This window comes from Siphateles boraxobius, unplaced genomic scaffold, assembly GCF_051911475.1.
Source record: "Siphateles boraxobius isolate OS27281-9 unplaced genomic scaffold, OSU_SipBor_1 48, whole genome shotgun sequence".
Taxonomy (NCBI): domain Eukaryota; kingdom Metazoa; phylum Chordata; class Actinopteri; order Cypriniformes; family Leuciscidae; genus Siphateles; species Siphateles boraxobius.
The window spans coordinates 10,393,149-10,414,786 of NW_027509119.1; the positions used below are offsets into that span (position 1 = coordinate 10,393,149).

The 21,638-nt window shown below is 37.8% G+C and overlaps 1 protein-coding gene across 1 annotated transcript in view; it reads left to right on the forward strand.

Moving 5' to 3' along the window:
* Positions 1–21,638, forward strand: part of smchd1 (structural maintenance of chromosomes flexible hinge domain containing 1) — a 78,729-nt gene that overhangs the window by 6,260 nt on the left and 50,831 nt on the right. The window contains exons 4-18 of the mRNA XM_077201894.1: positions 2,369–2,451; positions 3,191–3,324; positions 4,206–4,320; positions 5,053–5,172; positions 5,258–5,424; positions 6,614–6,704; positions 6,829–7,045; positions 11,364–11,481; positions 11,787–11,970; positions 12,074–12,145; positions 12,778–12,900; positions 14,997–15,110; positions 17,765–17,871; positions 19,627–19,709; positions 19,870–19,977. Coding sequence (XP_077058009.1) covers positions 2,369–2,451; positions 3,191–3,324; positions 4,206–4,320; positions 5,053–5,172; positions 5,258–5,424; positions 6,614–6,704; positions 6,829–7,045; positions 11,364–11,481; positions 11,787–11,970; positions 12,074–12,145; positions 12,778–12,900; positions 14,997–15,110; positions 17,765–17,871; positions 19,627–19,709; positions 19,870–19,977 — 1,836 coding nt within the window. The remainder of the gene's footprint in view (positions 1–2,368; positions 2,452–3,190; positions 3,325–4,205; positions 4,321–5,052; positions 5,173–5,257; positions 5,425–6,613; positions 6,705–6,828; positions 7,046–11,363; positions 11,482–11,786; positions 11,971–12,073; positions 12,146–12,777; positions 12,901–14,996; positions 15,111–17,764; positions 17,872–19,626; positions 19,710–19,869; positions 19,978–21,638) is intronic.

Sequence of the window (21,638 nt, forward strand, 5' to 3'; positions counted from 1 at the left end):
ATACTAAGTCCACAGTATATTTAAGCTCCATGCATGTATTTGTAAACATATCTTACATTTTTAAAGGAAAACCATTGTCTTTTTTCACCATTACTCACTGTGGAACCATTTAAGCCCACCTTATGTGTTTCACAGAGGAATCCCTCTAATTGCAAACTTTGATAGATTTTCTGAAAGTGTTTAATGATAACATTTCTTTGTGTGTTTTACCTTACTAACCTTTTAACCTTACCTTACTTACTACCTTATTTTGCAACTATATTTAGATAGGCCTACAAATTACACACATTCATTCAAATGAGATAGAGTCCGTTTTGTCCTAAAGTCCTTTATTTCATTATTCGGGAGCCAAGCCGAGTTAAGGCTTGAGATTCCAGGCATGGAGAGGTCCCAGAGGGACCCAACATTCCCCACAGTCCTGAGCCCCTATGACCGTCCGGCTCCAAGATACCGCCACTTCCTGTCCAGCTTTGACCGGGCAAAACTCGGGACTTGGGGCTCTGGACTCCGGGCATGGAGAGGTCACCCAGTGGGCCCCCTATGCCAGGAGTATTGAGCCCTAACTCTAATCTCTTTCCGAGATATGGTTACTTCCTGTGGAAATTTGTTCGAACATAACTCCAGAGTCAAGTCCACCTAAGGCTGCATACTCCCGGTGTGGGGGGCCCACTAGGAGACCCCCTGAAACCCCGGAGTCTGGAGCCCCAACTCGGCTTCCTTCCCGAGATACACCCGGTCAAACTTCCAGCTTGACTCCAACTCCAACTCCAGTCAAGCCGACTTTAGGCTCCAGACCACCGGCCACTAGCACCTACCCATCCCACCCAGAGCTCTAATCAAACATTAGCAAAAGGAATTTTTTTAATACTTCCCTCTCACTGAATAAATATATTGATGTTTTACTTTTTTTTAAATCAATCAATTGTTTTGTGAATCAATGATGATGTGGGCTTATTTGGAACACATGCGGGCTTAAATGGTGCCAAAGTACCAATTAAGCCCATGCCAGACTTCTGACTTTATTCCTAAATTATCTTAATTTTATATTCTAAAATATACATCAACTAATGAATAAATTTTCAAATTAGAGACAAATCTTGCATTTTAATAAATAATTTTTCTTATAAACTATGTCAGTATCTATGAAAAAAACCTAGACTTAGATTTTGGTGGGCTTAAGAGGTACACTTACCCTAGAATTTCAGTTTTTGACTCATTGATTTCTAGATAATTATCTTGCATCCAAGCTTTATTTCATCAAAACAATTTGTGAAAAGTGTACAGGTCCTTCTCAAAAAATTAGCATATTGTGATAAAGTTCATTATTTTCCATAATGTAATGATAAAAAATAAACATTCATATATTTTAGATTCATTGCACACCAATGAATCTGGACCTGTAATTGTAGAGGTAAGGTCAGGGTGCGTAACTGACATAAATCTGTGTATCGTCAGCATAATGAAACCCCAGACCAAACTTTCGAATGATTTCTCCTAGAGGCTACATATATATGCTAAACAGAATGGGCCCTAGCACAGACCCCTGTGGGACAACCTGCTGTACCAATGTTGGTTCACATTTATTTTTTTTCCCAAACTGGAAACTGTCTGGGAGATTTGGATTTAAACCAATCAAACACAACACCACCCACGTATCCTTTTAAGGAGGATGGAATGACATACAGTGTCAAATGCAGCGCTAATGTCTAAAACAAAACAAAAATTCTGCAAGCACCCGTGTCAGGTCAGAAAGGTGAGAAGGTAATTCGTGACCCGTACAAGAGCGATTCTGTGTCCTGATCTAAATCCAGACTGAAATTGTTCTAAAAGATTATTTGTAGACCGATATTTCTGTAACTGACCAACCACAACCTGTTTGAAGACCTTTTCCAGAAAAGGTAGATTTGCTATATAGGCCTGTAGTTGCAAAGTATCAGCATCACACCCAGGCTTTTTAGGAACTGGTGTGATTGGCGCTGTCTTAAGGGTCAATGGAACCTGCCCAGTAATTAGAGAATTAATTATGATTACAGTAATAGAAGGGCTAAATGCTTTTAAAACATTTTTAATGAGGAGTAAGCTAATCTACCTAAGGTTTTATTATCCTTGCAGAGCGTGTATGCGGTGATTTCCTATGAAATTATGGCGGGACAAATGCATTCTAATATTAATTGTGATAATAGTTGTAGCCTAACAATAATTTAATACATTAATTGGAAATGCCAAATCGTCTCGATATTGCCTATAGCTGATGCTTTTGATGATATCTCTGGCTATCGTCGATACACAATATTATTGTCTATCGGCATGACACTAATGTACATGGTGCCAGTTTAATGTGTGCTGTGTTTCTCTTTTTGTGTTGCAGCCTATGCTTTTGCTGAGCTCATTGATAACGCGCTGTCAGCGACAGGAAAAAACACGGGAATCAGGAGAATTGAAATCAGATTGGTGAGAATTCAACACTGACCCTCACTCTTTATTACAAACCCTAGTGAACTGTCTCAGTGCCAGTGGCATACATTATAAAGGTGAGACTGGAAGTCATTCAAAAACTGTTGGTATTTCAAATCGACACCCAAACAAACACACCCCAACCAAAAGAAACACACCCTTCATTTTTCCGCTCCCAAAATAATGAACAAAATGCAACACAGGCAACAACTAAAGCTGCCGCATCAGACAGCTTGCTCAAGTATGGATGAATCAGCTGTTATTCAACAACAACAACAGCATATCTTTGTTCTGTGAATCTAGCAAAACCAATGTTACTCACATATCGAACAGAAACAAAGCAACCTCGGCATCCATTTTAAGACCTTTTTGCTCTAACATCTTATTAATATTTTTTTTTTATGCTGGAAAGAATTTAAATGTTTTATTTTTTATTTAGCCAAAACAAACAAGAGCTCTTATAAAAGAGTAACTTTTCTGCCTGTGGTTTAGAAAAAAAATATTTAGCTATTTATTTTAAAACAGCCAGGCTGCTGGTCATGCTAATGCATTTGCCTGCATTTTCTCTTCAGTACCACATTAAAATATCAGATATAACACATTTTATTGTTATCTGAGAAAAATAGTATTCCATTCATTCACAAATGCCGTAATGTACTTTTTGTGGCACTTATTGCACTTTGGCCTACTATTAGTTTCCATGATCCAGATGTTTTGTTCTCTTTGTGTTTTTCAGCTTTTCGATGAGTCTCAGGGAGGACCTGCTGTTGTGGTGTTAGATAATGGATGTGGAATGACATCTAAACAGCTGAACAACTGGGCCGTTTACCGTCTGTCAAAGTTTATACGAGAAAATGACATGTTTCACAGGTGGGCTCTTCATAAAACCTGCATTTTGTCTTATTTTATCATGATATGTGAGCTACTCCAAAACTACTCATAATTCTATTCATGCTGGTACTTATAATGTTAAACAAGGTTATTTGCATCCAAAATGCCCTCTTCATATTTGAAATAATATCCAGCTGACCTGTGCTCATTGTATGATGCCTACTATAGGCCGCATTTACACTGCAGGTCTTGAAGCCCAGTTCCGATTTGTTGACTAAATCCGATTTTTTTTGGATTACCTCCTTACATATTCTTTTAAAAGTGACCCAAATTCGATATCTGCATTTATACTATTCACTGGACTAAACAACCAAAGATAGACGTACTGACCTGGAAAAGCTTAGGCTGAATAGGAAGTAAAAATGACGAACTTTGCAATGGACGCAAACGAAATGATAATACAAGCTTTTGCTTTCCAACCCATCTTTAAAGGTCAGCAAAACATTGGTCTCTTAAGGGGGAGAAAACATAGGAGAGCCCTTGTTGCAACTTGGGTGAATGAAGTAATAATCACTGCTGTGGTTTGTGTCCACCTGAATTGACGTCATTCGCCACCATTGGTTTATCAAATCTGACCGCTTACATGGCAGACGCAAATGCGTGTATCCGATTAATATCAGATGTATTTCCCCATAGGAATAAGGCCTGAAATCAATCTGTGAATATTGGAATCCATGTGCTTTTTTCCTGCCTACACGTTCATGGGTCATATCCGATCAATGCGCATTAGAGGAAAAAATCGGAATTGGGTCACTTGAGCCATGTAGTGTAACGGCGGACATAGATTCAAATACTAATTGTCTTATAAAGCTTTTCTTGATAACCATCATCTTTTTTTCTCCTCTTTGTTGTGGACATAGCGAAAAACCCGGTTATGTGCGACCAAGTCCAGTTCCACGCAGTCTGAACAGTGACATCTCATATTTTGGAGTCGGAGGCAAACAGGCTGTGTTTTACATCGGCCAATCTGTCAGAGTATGTTTGCATGCATTTTTTCAACAAGTATCATAATTGGAAATTAATACAGTAGATTTGTTACATCCCTTTTCAATAAAGCAGAACAGATATGTTCATTAAGCAATGGCAAATTAAAGATTTTTGTTAAAATGGTCCATAAACCAGGTTGGTCTGATCCACATATGTCATGTGTTCAAGTTTTGTTTAGTTCAAGCCCACTGACTGTCCACGTATGAGTTTTGCATTATTGTGAATGCTTCAGTTAAAATCAACTAGGCAAAGTTACAGTGAAAAATAAAAGTTTTATGCTAAGTTTTATAAATTGTTTGTGAGAGTTTGCATGGACAGTCAGTAAGCTCAGGCTGAACTTGAACAAACCATGGGGTGTTTAAAACGGGTAGTGATTTTACAAATGATTGGTTAATTGTGTTTTTTTATTGTTTACATGGTGAATTAGTTGACCTCATTATTTTACTCGCCCTCATTTTAGTCTCTAAACTCTTATGCTTATGCATCTCTTTACATAAAAAAAATGTTCACAGTGCCTCCTATGGCTGTCAACATCCAAAAAGGAACACCAAAAAAGGGCACTATAGAAGTTGCATAGTAGTTTTAAGTAGACTCGTCATTGATTTCCAGGCCTTCAGAAACCATACAATGGCTTTGTGGCAGAGGTAAAGATTAATAACCCTTTTGTCACATGTAAAAAAATATTTTTTCTGTGAGATATTCTTGTAATGTGTGTTTCAGATGATCAGTAAACCTGCAGGCTCTCCAGATGTTCATGAATTTGTCATGTCTAAAGACGACTTCGAGCGCAAGGAGTTAAAAAAGGAAGATATTTACTCTGGCTTCATTAGAAACAGGAAGGTGAGGGAAATACAAGTCATCTCATGTCATTGTTGGCTTCTGGATTTTGTTTTTAAGTGTGTGTGTGTGTTGTTTTCTTTTGCAGCCTGGGGATTGCTCACATGTGAATGTCAGCAATGAGCAGTTTCTGCAGTCTATTGTGATTGAAGAAGAAGGGAAGGAGAGTTTCACTGCAGTTGTCATCACTGGAATCCATCCAGAACACGTCACCTACCTCAAACAGTATTTCACTCTGTGGACTAGAGAGTTAGCGTACGTCCCAAAACGAAAGCACATACACAAACTCCTCCTTTAGGGTGCATTTAAACCACACCATTATTAATTAAAAAAAATTTATCCGTTCTGGCCATTCATTTACATGAAAGTGGCGTTTTGGGGGCCTGAAAACGCAAGTTTTTAAAAACAATACCATCATTGTCTCCGTGTAAACTACAAAAACACAAATTTGTGAAAACGGTGACAGCTTGCATATTAAATGTTCAGTCTGTGTACACTTAGTGTTTCTTTACAAAGTGACATCGCCAACTACTGGCCTGCCATGCATAATACTGCGTTTTTAGTCGTTTTATCAGATCCGTGTGAACGTGTGTATTAAAAGTGATGTACACACAATAGTACTCGGTCGTCTGCTGATGGCAATACATGGTGCTTCTAGAGCTAGCATTTATTTTTATTTATTTGGTAACACTTTGCAACCAGGTCCAATTAGTTAACGTTAGTTAATGCATTAATTAACGTTATCTAGCATAGAGCATTTATTAATCTTTGTTAAGATATGTTAATTAAAATGCAGCTGTTCATTGTTAGTAACTTTTGATTTTATTAATGTATTAGCAAATGTTGAAATTGAAATAGTATTCAATTGAAATTGAACTAATATTAATAAAGTATTTTCATTGTTCATGTAATTTATGTAGTTAACTTATGTCAACAAATGGAACAATATTGTAAATTAACATTTGTATAATTTGTTTTGTTCATTTTGTGCTTTGAGATTTCTTTGTCTGTTGTTGTTTGATTAACATTAAAAACAGACAGTAGCTGGTTTATTAGGCAGCTGTCACTTTAAGAGCTGCACGGATCCAGTATACTGTTACACAACTGTTTTATTTCTCAATGATTTACGTTCATTTAGGACATAGATTTACAAGGATACTAGGCAATATGGGCATTTTGACATTATTTTGTGTGAAAATGTCCTTTTAAGTGCAACAAAATGTGAACGAGAACTTGCGTCGTCTTGCTCTTGAAAAACAAATGCAAATGATAAACTTTCGTGACGATCCACATCACTGGCCCGATCGGGCAAGTGAAAATTCTGTCAACTGTCCCTAGCATCATTTATGCCGTCAGGCAGTCATTATTGTCGAGTCTTGATAAAAGCTACCATTTATTTTGAAGGCAAGCCATGGGCCATTTAATACTGTTTGTTTTATTTCAGGCATACTTACCATTATTATATACACGGAGCTGATGGAAAAGACACGAGACAAATGAGAGAAACTGGCCATTTCTCCAACATTGACATTCAGGTATAGATGCTTATGTATTTCTGGCACCAAATGCATTGATCAATCAGTTTTTGAGTTTCTTTTATGCATCAGAAGGACCCTGTTTTTTTTTTCTGAAGCTCTCTCTGTCTCTCTGTTTTTTCAGATCAGTTTATTTGAGCGTTCCACTCGAGTTCCCCGTGTGGTGAATCTGAGGGAGGTGGATAATGACATGCAGACTCTGTATGTCAGCTCCAGTGCTTCTACTTTTGAGTTTAAAGCCACCGGCCCTAGAGATTCCTTAGTGGAGGGATTGATCCGATATCACCCGTTCCTCTACGATCAAGAAACATACCCAGTGGATCCATATGCTGCCTCAGCAGGTATTGTGAATGAGTGACATGAATTTAAGTTTAAAGGGTTACTTCACCCAAACATTTTATTTAATGTTAATTGATTAATTAATTACTCACCCTCAGGTCTTTCCAAACCCGTTCATCTTCAGACCACAAATATTTTTAATGAAATCCGAGAGCTTTCTGATCCTTCCTTAAACAGCAATTTAATTATCACTTTCAAGGCCCAGAAAGGTAGTAAAGACATCGTTAAAACATCGTCAATGTGACTCCAGTGGTTCAACCTTAATTTCATGAAGCGACGAGAATACTTTTTGTGCGCAAAAACAAAACAAAATTACAACTTTAAACTTTACAACTTTTTGTTTCTTTTTCTGTTAGTGTGTAATGTTGCTGTTTGAGCATGAAAAAGGTCTGCAAAAATACAAAGCACAAAATACAAGTCAATCCAAAGGGACTATTACTATTATTAAGCACTGTATCTGAACTGCCTGAAACACCTCGATTGTAGTCTTGAGTTGTCTTCCGGGAACGTACACGTCACAGTATTTCTCATGTTCATGTTCTCATGTTTCTCTGGTTCAATTGCGTTAGTAGTTTTTTGAAACTCACGGTTACTGTAAGGGGCGTTACATTTCCCAAACTCACTCGAAGAAGGTAACCAATCACAGCACACTGTTCCACTGTTCCAGTGTGCACCAATCAGTGCACACTGTGCTTTTCAGAAGGAGGGGCTTCATAGACACAGAAACTAAAAGCCCAAAGCATACTTCGGCTGTCTGAGTTCCACGCACTTTCCATGTGATGTAAATTTCATCATCATCAGGATGGTCCACAAACATGCTGTTTCAAGAACAGTAAATAAAGCAGAATATCATACGCATTAGTTGCATGCAGTGGCAGATCCGCTACTTTTCTTCTTCTATCCTTCCGAGGAAATGTCCTGTAAATGACATGACTCTGTGCTGCCCTCTGAAGTCTTGTAGAGTATAGAAAAGGAAAATGTACTGCACATGTGTCAAACTCATCCATACTTTGAAAGCTGGGGGGACACAACTGTGTGCGAGTGGAAAATTAAGTAAAACCGGGTGTAAACAGCATGAAATCAAATTTACAGCTAAGACCTGAGGACCAGATGTATGACGAATGAAGACCAGCAGTCAGAGATGCAATCATTTTTTAGTAGTTTTTTTTTTTTTAACTAAAGGATAGTTTGCAGATTCATCACCAAAAGTCAGCTTTAACACTCAGCAAGGAGTTCGTAGGCCGCTCATAAGCATATCTCCATTGATTTTCCAGATGACAACCAAGTAACTGGTTTAGACACAAAGTGGCCCACTGTGTTCACGAATCTGAGTTTCTAGGCTCCAGTCTGTCTGTCACATGGTCATTTCAGCCCAGTTGCTCACCTCATACATCAGGTCATGTAACAAAAGGGTACACACACACACACACACACACACACACACACACACACACACACACACACACACACACACACACACACACACACACACACACACACACACACACACACACACACACACACACACACACACACACACACACACACACATACATCAGGTCATGTAACAAAAGGGTACACACACACACACACACATTTTTAAAGTTGAACTCACACATGATTTAAAATCACACATGATTAAAGTTGAAAAGTAAAGTAAATGCTTTAACTAAGAATTGGTCACGTAGGAGACAGGGCTAGGGCTGAGTGACCCCTGTGACCTCGGCTGTCAGGATCAGCTAGAAGAGTAGATATATGTTTTAACATGTGTTGGGTGCTTCTCTCACAAGCAAAGAGCGAGTACCCCGTTTCAGTGAATAGTCATGTAATTCTATAACTAGGTAAATCTCATAAGCTTGTAAAAGTTATTCAAATCATTTAATATTTGACAGGTTAAATATTAATTAATAACTTGATTACAAATCACTCGTAACAAATCAGTCAAAGGATATATATTCCAGAATCCACCCATTCAAAACCTATTCTAGTAGACCCCAAAAACAAAATCATGTCTTTGTAAAAGGGCATAATATGGCCTCTTTAAATGTTTTCTGGTTATTCGGGACAGTAAGTTTTCATTTACACTTTCAATGTCTAGATTATCAGAGGAACAGCCATAAATCTGCGGCCATTGTAATCTTGGAGTAACATAGGCATAAACATTTTGTCTTTGTTTTTTCATCCGTTTCATCTATCTGCCAGGTGTAAATTGTAACTCCTGTTGTTTCAAAAAGTATTAGCACACCTCTTCAATAAACAGTTTACTGGTGCGCATATATAGACTAAAGCCCTATTCGCACGGGATAAGTATTACTTGGTGACCTCTAGTCATTTGTAATAATTGTTGAGGTTGTCTGTGATCTTAATCCCGCACGAATCGGCCATGTCTGTAATTTGTAAAGTAAAAATACCCCCGCAAATGACCTACCATATTTCGCCGATCACCAAGGTCCTGTGATAATATTAGTCCCGTGCGAATCAGCATCTCTGTGATTTGGCGGGGTAGTATATAATTTTTTTCAAGGTTTTTGTTTTATGTGCGCTTTTTTATCCATCTTTCTCGAAGAATGGAGGCTCGAGTGTTTTGATAGTATTTTGGATGCTGGGTAATATCGCTGTATACACCATACAACTATACAATTTGCAGAAAGAGAAAGCTGAAAATCATCAGAAGAGCAAAACAAAAATAATGATTAGATGGAGATGTATAGCAGCTTGCAGTAAGAAACATTCTTCTGTTTATAATATAGCATACAGCTGGACCTATAACAACAAGACATTTCCAAGCAATAGCTTATTGACATCATATCCGGGAGATAAGTCAGTAAATTTGAGTAAAATCACAGGCTTCGCTTATCCCGTGCGAATGCGCCACACGAAATTCATGTGGAGGGGGAATTTCTAAATCACACGAGGTTCCCAGATAATACTAATCCCGTGCGAAAAGGGCTTTACTCTGTAATGTGTACCATAGAAAAATGCCAATAATAATGCAGAAATAGATAATAAACTGTCTATTCCACACTAATGACAGTGATGAAAGAGATGCTATAATAATGATTCTAGTTTGACTGTAACAATGAAGTTAATGAATGAAACATAAAAACAGCTTTTGTGCCTTTATCATCTTTTCCGCATATATACTGACCCAGATAATCATCACAAAAAACTTAATGCATGCTCAATTGTTGTATGAGTTTTTATGAATGAACGGCTTGCTCTAACTGTTGCTCTGGTCTTCGTCAACAACACGCGCTTGCACCCCCTGCTGGTGAGGATGACTAACAGCAGATGGAGATTATGCTCGGTAATCTACTGCTTTTCCTGCAGTTCCTGGACGTCAACGTTGAATTTACTGTCAAATTTGAACCACTGAATTTGTGGAAGCGAATTTGCAAAGCGAAATAAAATGGACCGAAAACCGCCTGTTGAATTTTATAGGTTGTATTTTTAATCAGTTTGAATATTTTGGAAGTGAAATATGAAAGGTGAATATGGATTATTGAAATTTTACTCATGAAAATGTGTTTGAAATGTTGAAAATTTCACACACACACACACACACACACACACACACACACACACACACACACACACACACACACACACACACACACACACACACATTTTTAAAGTTGAACTCACACATGATTTAAAATCACACATGATTAAAGTTGAAAAGTAAAGTAAATACTTTAACTAAGAATTGGTCACGTAGGAGACAGAGCTGAGTGACCCCTGTGACCTCGGCTGTCAGGATCAGCTAGAAGAGTAGATATATGTTTTAACATGTGTTGGGTGCTTCTCTCACAAGCAAAGAGCGAGTACCCCGTTTCAGTGAATAGTCATGTAATTCTATAACTAGGTAAATCTCATAAGCTTGTAAAAGTTATTCAAATCATTTAATATTTGACAGGTTAAATATTAATTAATAACTTGATTACAAATCACTCATAACAAATCAGTCAAAGGATATATATTCCAGAATCCACCCATTCAAAACCTATTCTAGTAGACCCCAAAAACAAAATCATGTCTTTGTAAAAGGGCATAATATGGCCTCTTTAAATGTTTTCTGGTTATTCGGGACAGTAAGTTTTCATTTACACTTTCAATGTCTAGATTATCAGAGGAACAGCCATAAATCTGCAAACCCTAAAAATACAATGCATTAAAATACAAGCAGGGTTAATGCAATGCATATTTTTTTCAAGTAGTACAATTCAACAGGCTTTTTGTTTCAAAAACATTTGGCATTTTTTACTTCCATAGCATACCAAGATATTTTTTTCTATATCGGTCTGTGTGGTTGTATTTTAGGCCCTATAGAGGATGAAGATGAAGATTGTGTAGTTTTGAATCCCGAAGGCCGTGGCAAACGGCCAATCTTTGAGTGCTTTTGGAATGGACGGCTCATCCCCTACACATCTGTCTCAGAGTAAGTTTTTTTTCTTTCTTATTCTTTATTCTTAAATTCATTGGTCATATTTTAACTTACATTTCTGGAGTGCTAAATAGGTCTTATGGGCGTTTCATAATCTTTGTGTCAGTTTAATCTCTCGTTTTGGCCCATTTTACTTGTACAAAGAACACGTTTACAAACAAGTACACGTTCTTTACAGAAATATCTATGACATTGAAATGCTACAAAAAACCTATTAGAAAGATAACAATATTTTGAACAATTATCCTTTTTTATGTTCAATTTCACCTAACATGAATAACAATTTGTATGTGTGTTAGGTTTGAGTGGTGTAAAAGGCCAAAGAAAGCAGGTGCGGTGCCTTTTGAGTGTTATAACCGGATTTCAGGAGTTCTCTTCGCCAATGACCGATTCCAAGTCAGCACCAACAAACTTACCTTTATGGACCTGGAGCTTCAACTCTGTGACAAAGACACCATTTTTACCAGAGTGAACAATGGCCAGGTACAGAAACACACTCCTGAACTCTGAAAGACACATGGTTTAACCCTGCTTGCATGCACATGATTCAAAGCCCAGTATACACATTCTGATCTGTTTTCTCCAGGAGCAGCGAGTGAAGATTGAGAGGGAGTTTACTAGCTGGTTAAAAGACTGTCATGAGCGCTATGATAAGCAGGTATGTGTCTGCTAGTGTGAGGCCAAGTATGAAAAGTATGCAAAGAAAAAACAATGTAACTGCTCTATCAGTGCTTTATGTATGGTTCCATTGAACATGCTTAATGTGCTTTTGCATTATAAATATTAAATATTTGGTGAGAAAATCACCCAAATTAAAGGCATTATATTTATTGTGACTGATGAAAGCTTTAAATACAAGACATTTAAAAAAGTGGCTTTAGAAGTCATTTAATATTTTTTATTATTATTATTGTTATAGTCATATTGAACATAAGCCTATGTTCTCAGTAAATACAGATACAAAAAAAATTGATGCTTCCATAGTTGTAACAAAAATGAATTATACTCAGTTACTCCCTTAATGTATTTAATTTAACTTTAGTAATTATAATAATATTCAGTTTGAGAATATAAAATTTTAGCCCAAATACAAGGTTTGTGTCACTGTATTGTTTTGTTCTGACATTTAGATGGCAACAATTGATTGATTTTGTGTGTGTGTGTGTGTGTGTGTGTGTGTGTGTGTGTGTGTGTGTGTGTGTGTGTGTGTGTGTGTGTGTGTGTGTGTGTGTGTGTGTGTGTGTGTGTGTGTGTGTGTGTGTGTGTGTGTGTGTGTGTGTGTGTTTGCAGGTGATGTTTGAAGGATTTCAAGGTGTGATGACACGTGAGGATGTCCCGAAACGGCTTCAGTCACCCTGGGCTCAATTCAAAATCATTAAGTGGGACGGCAAGACTTACAAAAAAGGACAATTAGTAAGATCTAGTAGTTTTAACATTTTCACACAGTCATATACATCACCAGTGTAGGGGAGTGACACTTCGTAATTTGTTACAATATTACATTACTCCCTAAAAAGTAAAGTTATGTCACGTTACTTTTAGGGCTGGGGTGAAAATATTGATTTCTGGAAATCGATATCCATTTTGATTCTTAAATCCCATATATATATATATATATATATATATATATATATATCATTATTTTGGTTATTTCATAAGTCAACATCATTGCTGAGTAAATTCTACTGTGCTGGAATTCAACAGTTGCTGAATATATGTTCTGATTATGGGCTCAAATATGATTTGCAGTATAATGCTAAGAAGAGTGTTGTCATGATATGCAGAGCAAAAGAGGATAAATACCTCAACTTTCCAGTTTTTTATCTGTCAGGTAAAGTGCTAAGTATTTGTAATAAAACAAAATACTTGGGGCACTTCCTCACTGATCAATTGTCTGATGATGATGACAGGTATAGGCAGTGTCGTATGCTTTATGCTCAAGCTAACATGTTAGCAAGAAAACTCTATATGTGTTCAGACCATGTTAAGATAAGGCTCTTTCAAGCCTACTGCACTCCACTCTACACTGCCCCATTGTGGGCCAAGTTTAAAAAGACAACCATACATAAGCTGCTGCAAAGTTCCTCAAAAGAAAACGCAAATTCAATTTTGTTTGTCCTATTTTAAAATCACTGCATTGGCTACCTCTGCATTTTAGAATCAAGTTTAAAATTATTTTATTTGTTTTTAAATCCGTAAATAACCTGGCACCAAGCTATTTGTCTGAGCTACTCTGCCCACACAATCCCATACGAAACCTGAGGTCTGGTGATCGGAGACTTCTGTCTGTCCCCAGATCACGGTTAAAGAATAGAGGGGACAGAGCCTTTGTGATTGCTGGCCCTAGGCTGCGGAACAGCCTTCCGGTTTACATCAGAGCCCTAACCCTAACCCTAACCCTTTACATTTTTAAATCCTCTCTTAAAACCTATTTTTTTTTTTAGCTTTTAATTCATTGTGAGGTTCTGTCATGAATATGTGGTTTGTCCTTGTTTAAAAAAAAACATTTTTTTATCTTGTGTATTGTTCAGCACTTTGGTCAGCCCTGTTTGGTGTTTTTAAATGTGCTATATAAATACAAACTTGAAACTTGAAAGGCTAATCATATTAATTACCGGCATGTGTCCGACGTTGTAGCAAGTGATAGATAAAATGCATTAACATTCTGAATCATCGACTTCTTGTAGACAAGCCTGTGTGAGTGGAGGCGGGGCTCATTTGCATATTCATGGCTCTGCGTATACTGAATGAAGCAAGTGTGTAGAGTTACATTCAAGTTATTTTAAGGCATGACTCATTTTTTTCACAGGAAAAACCTTTTAAATATGTAATTTTGGTGATCAAAGATGAATTTTAAGGGATAAAATTATTGACTACAGGGGGACTTTAATTTTTTTTTAGGTGTTTCACAAAGCCAGATTGTTCAGCTACTTAAGCGTTTTGTGTCATTTCTGTTATGTTTATTCCCTATGAAGTAAAAAAGCTTAATGAACACCCTTTATGAGTCAGGGCTTGTAAGACATACTTTGTGTTTAAGTGTAAAATTAGTATATTTGGTTACACTTTACAAGAAGTTTTCATTGGCTAACTACTTTAGTTAACATGAACTATCAATGAACAACACTTCTACTGCATTTATTAATCCTAATGTTAATTTCAACTTTTACTAATACATTCATAAAATCAAAAGTTGTATTTGTTAACATTAGTTAAAGCACTGTGAACTAAAATGAACAAACAATGAAGTACAGTATTTTTATTAACTAACATTAACAAAGATTAATAAATACTATAACAAATGTATTGCTCATTGTTAAAACATGTTAGTTAATACATTAACTAATGTTAATAAATGAGACCTTATTGTAAAGTGTTACCGCATCTTTATTAGTGTCAGTAAACAATTAATAACATGAACATATGTGTATTAGTCAGGCCATTTTTTACATTTTTATGAATTAGAGGTTGTATTTCTTGTGTTCTCAAATGTGTTTCTTTCACATTTTCAGGTGAAATCAGTGAAAACTCAGCCCATCTTCTTTGGCTCTATAGTTCAGTTCTTGCTTCACGGACACGTTGAAGGTGATGTGTACGCCACTGGAGGACATGCCCAAATTGCACTGGTGAGGAAGGATATTAATTAATTTTCTTTGTCCATTCATCCATTCACCCTCATGCCCATCCAAACCTGTATTTTTTTTCTTCCTTGGACCACAAAAGCAGATGTTTTGTAAAGGAGAATTGTAACCGCAATATTAACAAAGTATCTTTTATTAATCTTAAGGAGTGAATTGAGTAAAACTGATTTCATAGGCCATCATTTTGTTTTGTCTGTCCAATGGATGTCTCTTCCAGAACTTTAATCGCTTGGGTCGGTCACAGGAACGTCAAGCAATTTGATCTTGTAAATGGTTGGCAGTGCTTTGGTAACCTTCATTCTTAGATCCTGCGATCAGCATTTTAATAATAATTTTTGTAGTTAAAAGACATCCTAAAATGGCTTAGACAATATTATTGCAGTTCTTGTCAATTTTGTTTTTGTGTTTCCGAATCAAATCAAATAGATAGATGAATGTATGACAAAAGTAAGGGTGTAATGATTTCGATTTTAAAACGAAATCGATCGAAATTAATTCACAAACTCAAAAATCGAAATAAAAAATGGAATCGTCGATACTGCCACGCCTCCATGTCGCGCATGTGATGGAAAGTTCGGATCGTTTTACTGACTCTATTGTTCAATCTCGTTCATCAAAATTAACTAATCTTTTTTCTAGTCATTTCAGGGGCTTTAAATGTTATACTTTTAACAGGCAAATTCCCCGAACACATCCAACGAAATCTTGATCATATTCTGAATTAAGAAATCATTATAATGCAGTCAAAAGTAATTTACAGGGAACATTAATACTTGACCTTCCGAGTCTTTTGTTCATTTGTCGCGTGACAGAGGCGACAGATGTTCATGAACGACTCATCACGGCGCGGGAAAAAAAAAAACGTGTTGAAAGGCTGTGAGTCCTCTAACTTGGATTCTATGCCCGAGCCCGAACTTGGCCGATATTTCCCGTCACTATCCTCGGGCCGGGCTCTTGATCTATAGACGTGCACTCCCAACGCAATAGAGTGCGGCGCGGGACTAGATTTGATGGCCGAGTGCGAGCGCGGGCGGTAATGCACTCACTCTGTGTGTGCGGGAGAATAAAAAGATTTGCGGACTCCCGCAAACTAGAAATATATATGAATAAAACATATAAAAACTAATACATTTTTTTCATCTGTTGCAGAAAAGCAACAAGAACAACTAAAACAAAATAGAAACGATTTACAGGCCAGAGTTTCTATTTATAACATGTTTGCAGCGTTGAGCGATTTAGCCAATCACAGACATATGTGTTGATTTCTTGAACGCAATGACCAATCAGAAGCATTTAAGATAGACTCTCCTCACCACTCAAAACGGACTTTTTGTTCAGTGCTGAATTCTGTAAGCTGGCAAATCCTCTAATTATAACAAACAAAGTGTAGGCTATATATTATGAAAGATTCATTGTGCAGTCAGCTTCACTGATAATAACAGATGTGTGAGATTGCGATGAACTGATGTCAGCTTTTTGGAGCAACAGCAACCTGTGCTTAAAAAAAAAAATCGAGAATCGAATCTAACCGTGACCTTAGAATCGAAAATGTAATCGAATCGAGGATTTGGAGAATCGTGACACCCCTAGACAAAAGAGTTAAAGTCTTGACTAAACACTGCAGGACAGAGTTGCTCTCATTTGGTGTATACTGTATGCATGCGTTTCTCCAGTTGGACAATTATTCAAAGCTGCACATAGCCAGCAAAGTTTAAACCCTTGTTTTAGTACAGTGGTTAATTGAAAGGTGAGTTGGAGGTCCTTCACTGCTGTTCGAACTCATCCATCCACATGAATGTGTACTATTGGCGCTTTTCCACTGCATGGTACGGCACGGTGCGGCTCAGTACGGTTCGGCTCGCTTCGATTTTCCACTGTGTGGTACGACTCGGCGCGGCACGGTACGGTTCGCTTTAGCTCGGTTGCTTTTCCACTGCAGTTAGTACCGCTTCAAAGTGGGTGGGATTATGACTGATCGTTATAGTTTATCTGCTCCTCGTCAACCAACGAGAGGAATGTCTGCGCTTCTCGTCCACTGACCACGATTCAGCCCTTTCTTTTTTGGAAGTTTTTTTTCTTCAAGCAAGCAGTTATAAAACAGGTGCTACAGCGATGGCTGTTACTGGCTATTTAAATCCAGCGGGTTTGATGTCTCGCAAATACAATGACGCTGGTAGTGACGATTCTGTCTGTCTGTCCAATCAGTGATCTACAGTGTTTTCACGTCAAATTTTAGTATCGGCACGGTACGCTTGGAACTTCAACAGAGGTGGTACCATTTAAAGCGAGCCGAAGCGAGCCGTACCGTACCGTACCACACAGTTGAAAAGCGCCACAAGTGAGCCGTACCTAGCCGAGCCGTACCGTACCATGCAGTGGAAAAGCGCCAAAGCGTGCCGTATCGAACCGTGCTGTACCGTACCTTGCAGTGGAAAAGCGCCAAAGCGTGCCGTATCGAACCGTGCCGTACCGTACCATGCAGTGGAAAAGCACCAAAGCGTGCCGTATCGCACCGTGCCGTACCGTACCATGCAGTGGAAAAGCGCCATATGTGTTTTGTACTTGTAAAAGCTCAGAACATTTTGGATCTTTTGTGGCTTTTTTGCTTTTGTATAAGTCTCTGTGATGTGTTTCTGTAGGAACCAAAGGAGTTGTATGATGAGCAAAGAATCATTCCCATCTTTAAGATCGACAGACTGGCCACAGCCGCAGCCATTAAGGAACACATTGATAATGAGCTCACAAAGTAAGACCTGACATTTATTCTGTATTTCACCTTAACTGTAAAGAACAGTCAATGAGGATTGTTGAATTATAAGAATTTTTTTTTTTACCATATATTATTTGGTAATTCATAGTTTTTACTTCCAAAAACAATTGGACAGGTTTTTACAGAAAAAATACATAGAATGCAATGTTAAACCATTTACAATTTTATTTTATTTTTTTACTCTTTTTACGTAAAAAATACAATTTTGTGATTTACTAAGGTTTGCGCTAGTCAATTTACTGGTATTTGTACCATTATTTAACGTCCCAAAAAAACATGTCTTAACCGATTTTGCGCTTGTCATGCTGCGATAGTTGCTGTCGGAAGAATCGCAGAGAACAGAGAGCGTGTGAGAGAAGGGAGAGAATTTCTCCTCGTGTTCATTTATTTTGAATGCTAGAGAAAGACGTTATTTGGACATATCATTCGCCAAGCCATGTTATTTGTAATTTGCTGCGCCTGTGGTGTTTGTTACGGTGGCCGAGAGGTGCAAAACAAATCACAATTATAAAAACAAAATAACAATTCAGAAAACACAACGACAATTCAGAAAACACAATAACAATTGAGAAAACACATTGACAATTCAGAAAACAAAATAACAATTCAGAAAACACAATAACAATTCAGAAAACACAACGACAATTCAGAAAACACAATAACAATTCAGAAAACACAACGACATTTCATAGAAAACGGAAAAGGTAGGTACATTTTGAGAATGGCAAACTTGTCGCTGATTGGACGAGACACCTGTCAATCAAGCTTTACAGGAAGTAAGAAATTTGTGATCAAAATGGAACACACATTAAACATTACTTTGAAGAAGGACATTCATATGCCGTGATTGTGAACATGCTGGTGACATACCACGACATTAAAATGAGCTTGTGCTCAAGTGGCTTAAGTTTATCGCACCCATCAACATGCCAAAGATAGTTCGGTCCCATGGAGTGATATGCAGACATCCTAAGTCTCCCGGAAGTTCCCCGCATATTGATAGCGGCTCCCTGTTGCCCGCAAATTAGTTAAAAACTCGGAGCTCTAGAGAATCTAGAGCTCGCGAGCTTTAAACCGTGTAGCGCACGGCAGAGAGGTAGAGACAGAGAGCGAGAGACCTTGCGTGTGTGCCTCACGAAGCGCATGTAAATATTTTTTAGTAATCTTGTAAATAGTTTTAATACCGTGGTATTTCACCAGCATGTCCACAATCAGTGCATATGACTGTCCTTCTTCAAAGTAATGTTTAATGTGTTCCATTTTCGCATTTAGCAAAACAAAGTTGATCACAAATTTCTTAATTCCCGTAAAGCTTGATTGACAGGTGTCTCGTCCAATCAGCGACAAGTTTGCAATTCTCAAAATGTACCTACCTTTTCCGTTTTCTTTGAAATGTCGTTGTGTTTTCTGAATTGTTATTTTGTTTTCTGAATTGTTATTTTGTTTTCTGAATTGTCAATGTGTTTTCTGAATTGTTATTGTGTTTTCTGAAATGTTATTTTGTTTTCTGAATTGTCGTTGTGTTTTCTGACTTGTTATTTTGTTTTTATAATTGTGATTTGTTTTGCACCTCTCGGCCACCGTAGTTTGTAGATCACCCGCATTTCCATCGGCTCTGCTTGTTTGGGACCCTACGTTAATTTGGGCTGCTCTTGATAGATTGTCCTGTTTAGTAAATCTGGCTCTTTTGAGTAATTAAATTGTGATTTAATTACTTTTTCTTATCATCAGACTTCCAGACCGGTTGAGGGTTACATGGCCTGAGGGAAACGCTTGGGCTGAGAGAGATGCTCGTCCAGCTGGGACACCCATGGGTAAACAAACTCACACACATACTAACACTTTATTACACGCACAGATTAACCACAGGTAATAACCTTTACTTCATAAAACTCAAAACATACTCTCACTAGCCCATGCTCTTATCTTTTACCAACAGCACTAAGTTTTTAGTATAAATCTGTTCTTGTCCAGGTCCGATTAAAGTGGAGATATTGAACAAAAATGGAGAATCGATGTCTCGACTGCCTGTGGCCGGCAATTCTAAGAAACTGAAAGTTGAACTGAAAGTCATCTGGCACTGTGAGTCACATTTATTATTTTTTATTATTGTTTGGAAACTACAGGAAAAGTAATAAAGTGCCGATACATGATCTCCATCTGCTGTTAGTCGTCTGACCAGCAGGTGGAGCAAGCGCATGTTGAGGAAGACTAGAGCAACGGGTAGAGATTCATTCATTCATTCATAAAAATGGATTTACAGAAATGGAGCAAGCGATAAGTATTTTTGATGATTATCAGGGCCAGTATATATGGAAAAGCTGATGAAGACATTTATAAACATTAAAGCTGAAAAACATTAATCCTCAAGTTGGCCAGCTGCTCGTAGGTTGAGTCTTCGACCGACGCGATCCTCCATTCAGCTTCTTCTAGGTGGGTTTTGGTGCCCGTTACTCTCTCAGTGAGGGCAGTGAACAAATTCTGAAGACAAGATTTCAAGTTAGCAATTGATACCATTGATGCATGATCCATTGGCCTTTATTTCTGATAAAATCGACGACATATCCATGGGCGAATAGGCTGAGTTAGCGTTAGCATCAGCCGAATATGCGTGTGATGAGTAGCCGTCTTCTTGTCCTTCTCTTTAGCCTTTTGCGAATGAGTCGAGCCAAAAATAGGAAATTCTTTGTCAGAAGGTGTATTGTATTTGTCACGAAGTGAGAATTCAGGGGAAGAGAATGTACATTTTTGGAAGTTTGAGTGGAGCAGCGAATTCAGGCAGCCATTTCCCTCTGGGTCAAGTAATGCCTCATAGTGACAGTAATTTCTTAATTTTTTGTCACAAGGTATGCAAAATCAAAAACAGAGTCCATGCATTTAATATTAAAGGGATAGTTCACCCAAAAATGAAAATTCTGTCAGTATTTACTCACCCTCATGTTGTTCCAACCCCGTAAGACCTTCGTTCATCTTCGGAACACAAATTAAGATATTTTTGATGAAATCTGAGAGCTGGATCACTCCTCCATACTAGTCCATAGGCTTCTTGAGGGATTGAAACTTGTTCCCCGAAAAGTTATTAAAGACATCGTTAAAATAGTCCAAGTGACTACAGTGGCTCAATCTTAAGTTTATCAAGCGACGAGAATACTTTTTGTGCGCAAAAAAACAAAAATAACGACTTTATTTCAACTTCATTTCCTTCTCTATGGGCCTCGAGTCAGTTCACTAGTGTAATAGCGTAGAGCTTCTGTGTTGTACGCACGTGATTTTTTTTTCCCAAACCACTTCAGCGGAAATGCCTCCCTGCAGCCGATTTCATTGGTTTAGGTTACAGTGACGGGTAGGTTCAGGGATCAGTGTTTGGTGTAGGCAATCAGTACAGTGATTGACATGACCAATGAAAACTTTAGAATCGGCTGCAGGGCGGGATTTCCACTGAAGTGGTTTGGGGGGAAAAAATCACGCGTTATACGCATAGGTTGTACGTCACACGCATCACCCACATGACCAGCGTCGACCAATAGTGAGCCTACGTGTGACGTAGCTCTACGCTATTACACTAACTGACTAGAGGCCCACAGAGAAGGAAATGAATAGTTGAAAGAAAGTCGGTTTTTTGTTTGTTTTTGCGCACAAAAAGTATTCTCGTCGCTTGATAAACTTAATATTGATCCACTGTAGTCACTTGGGACTATTTTAACGGTCTTTAATAACTTTTCGAGGCCGGCAAGTTTCAATCC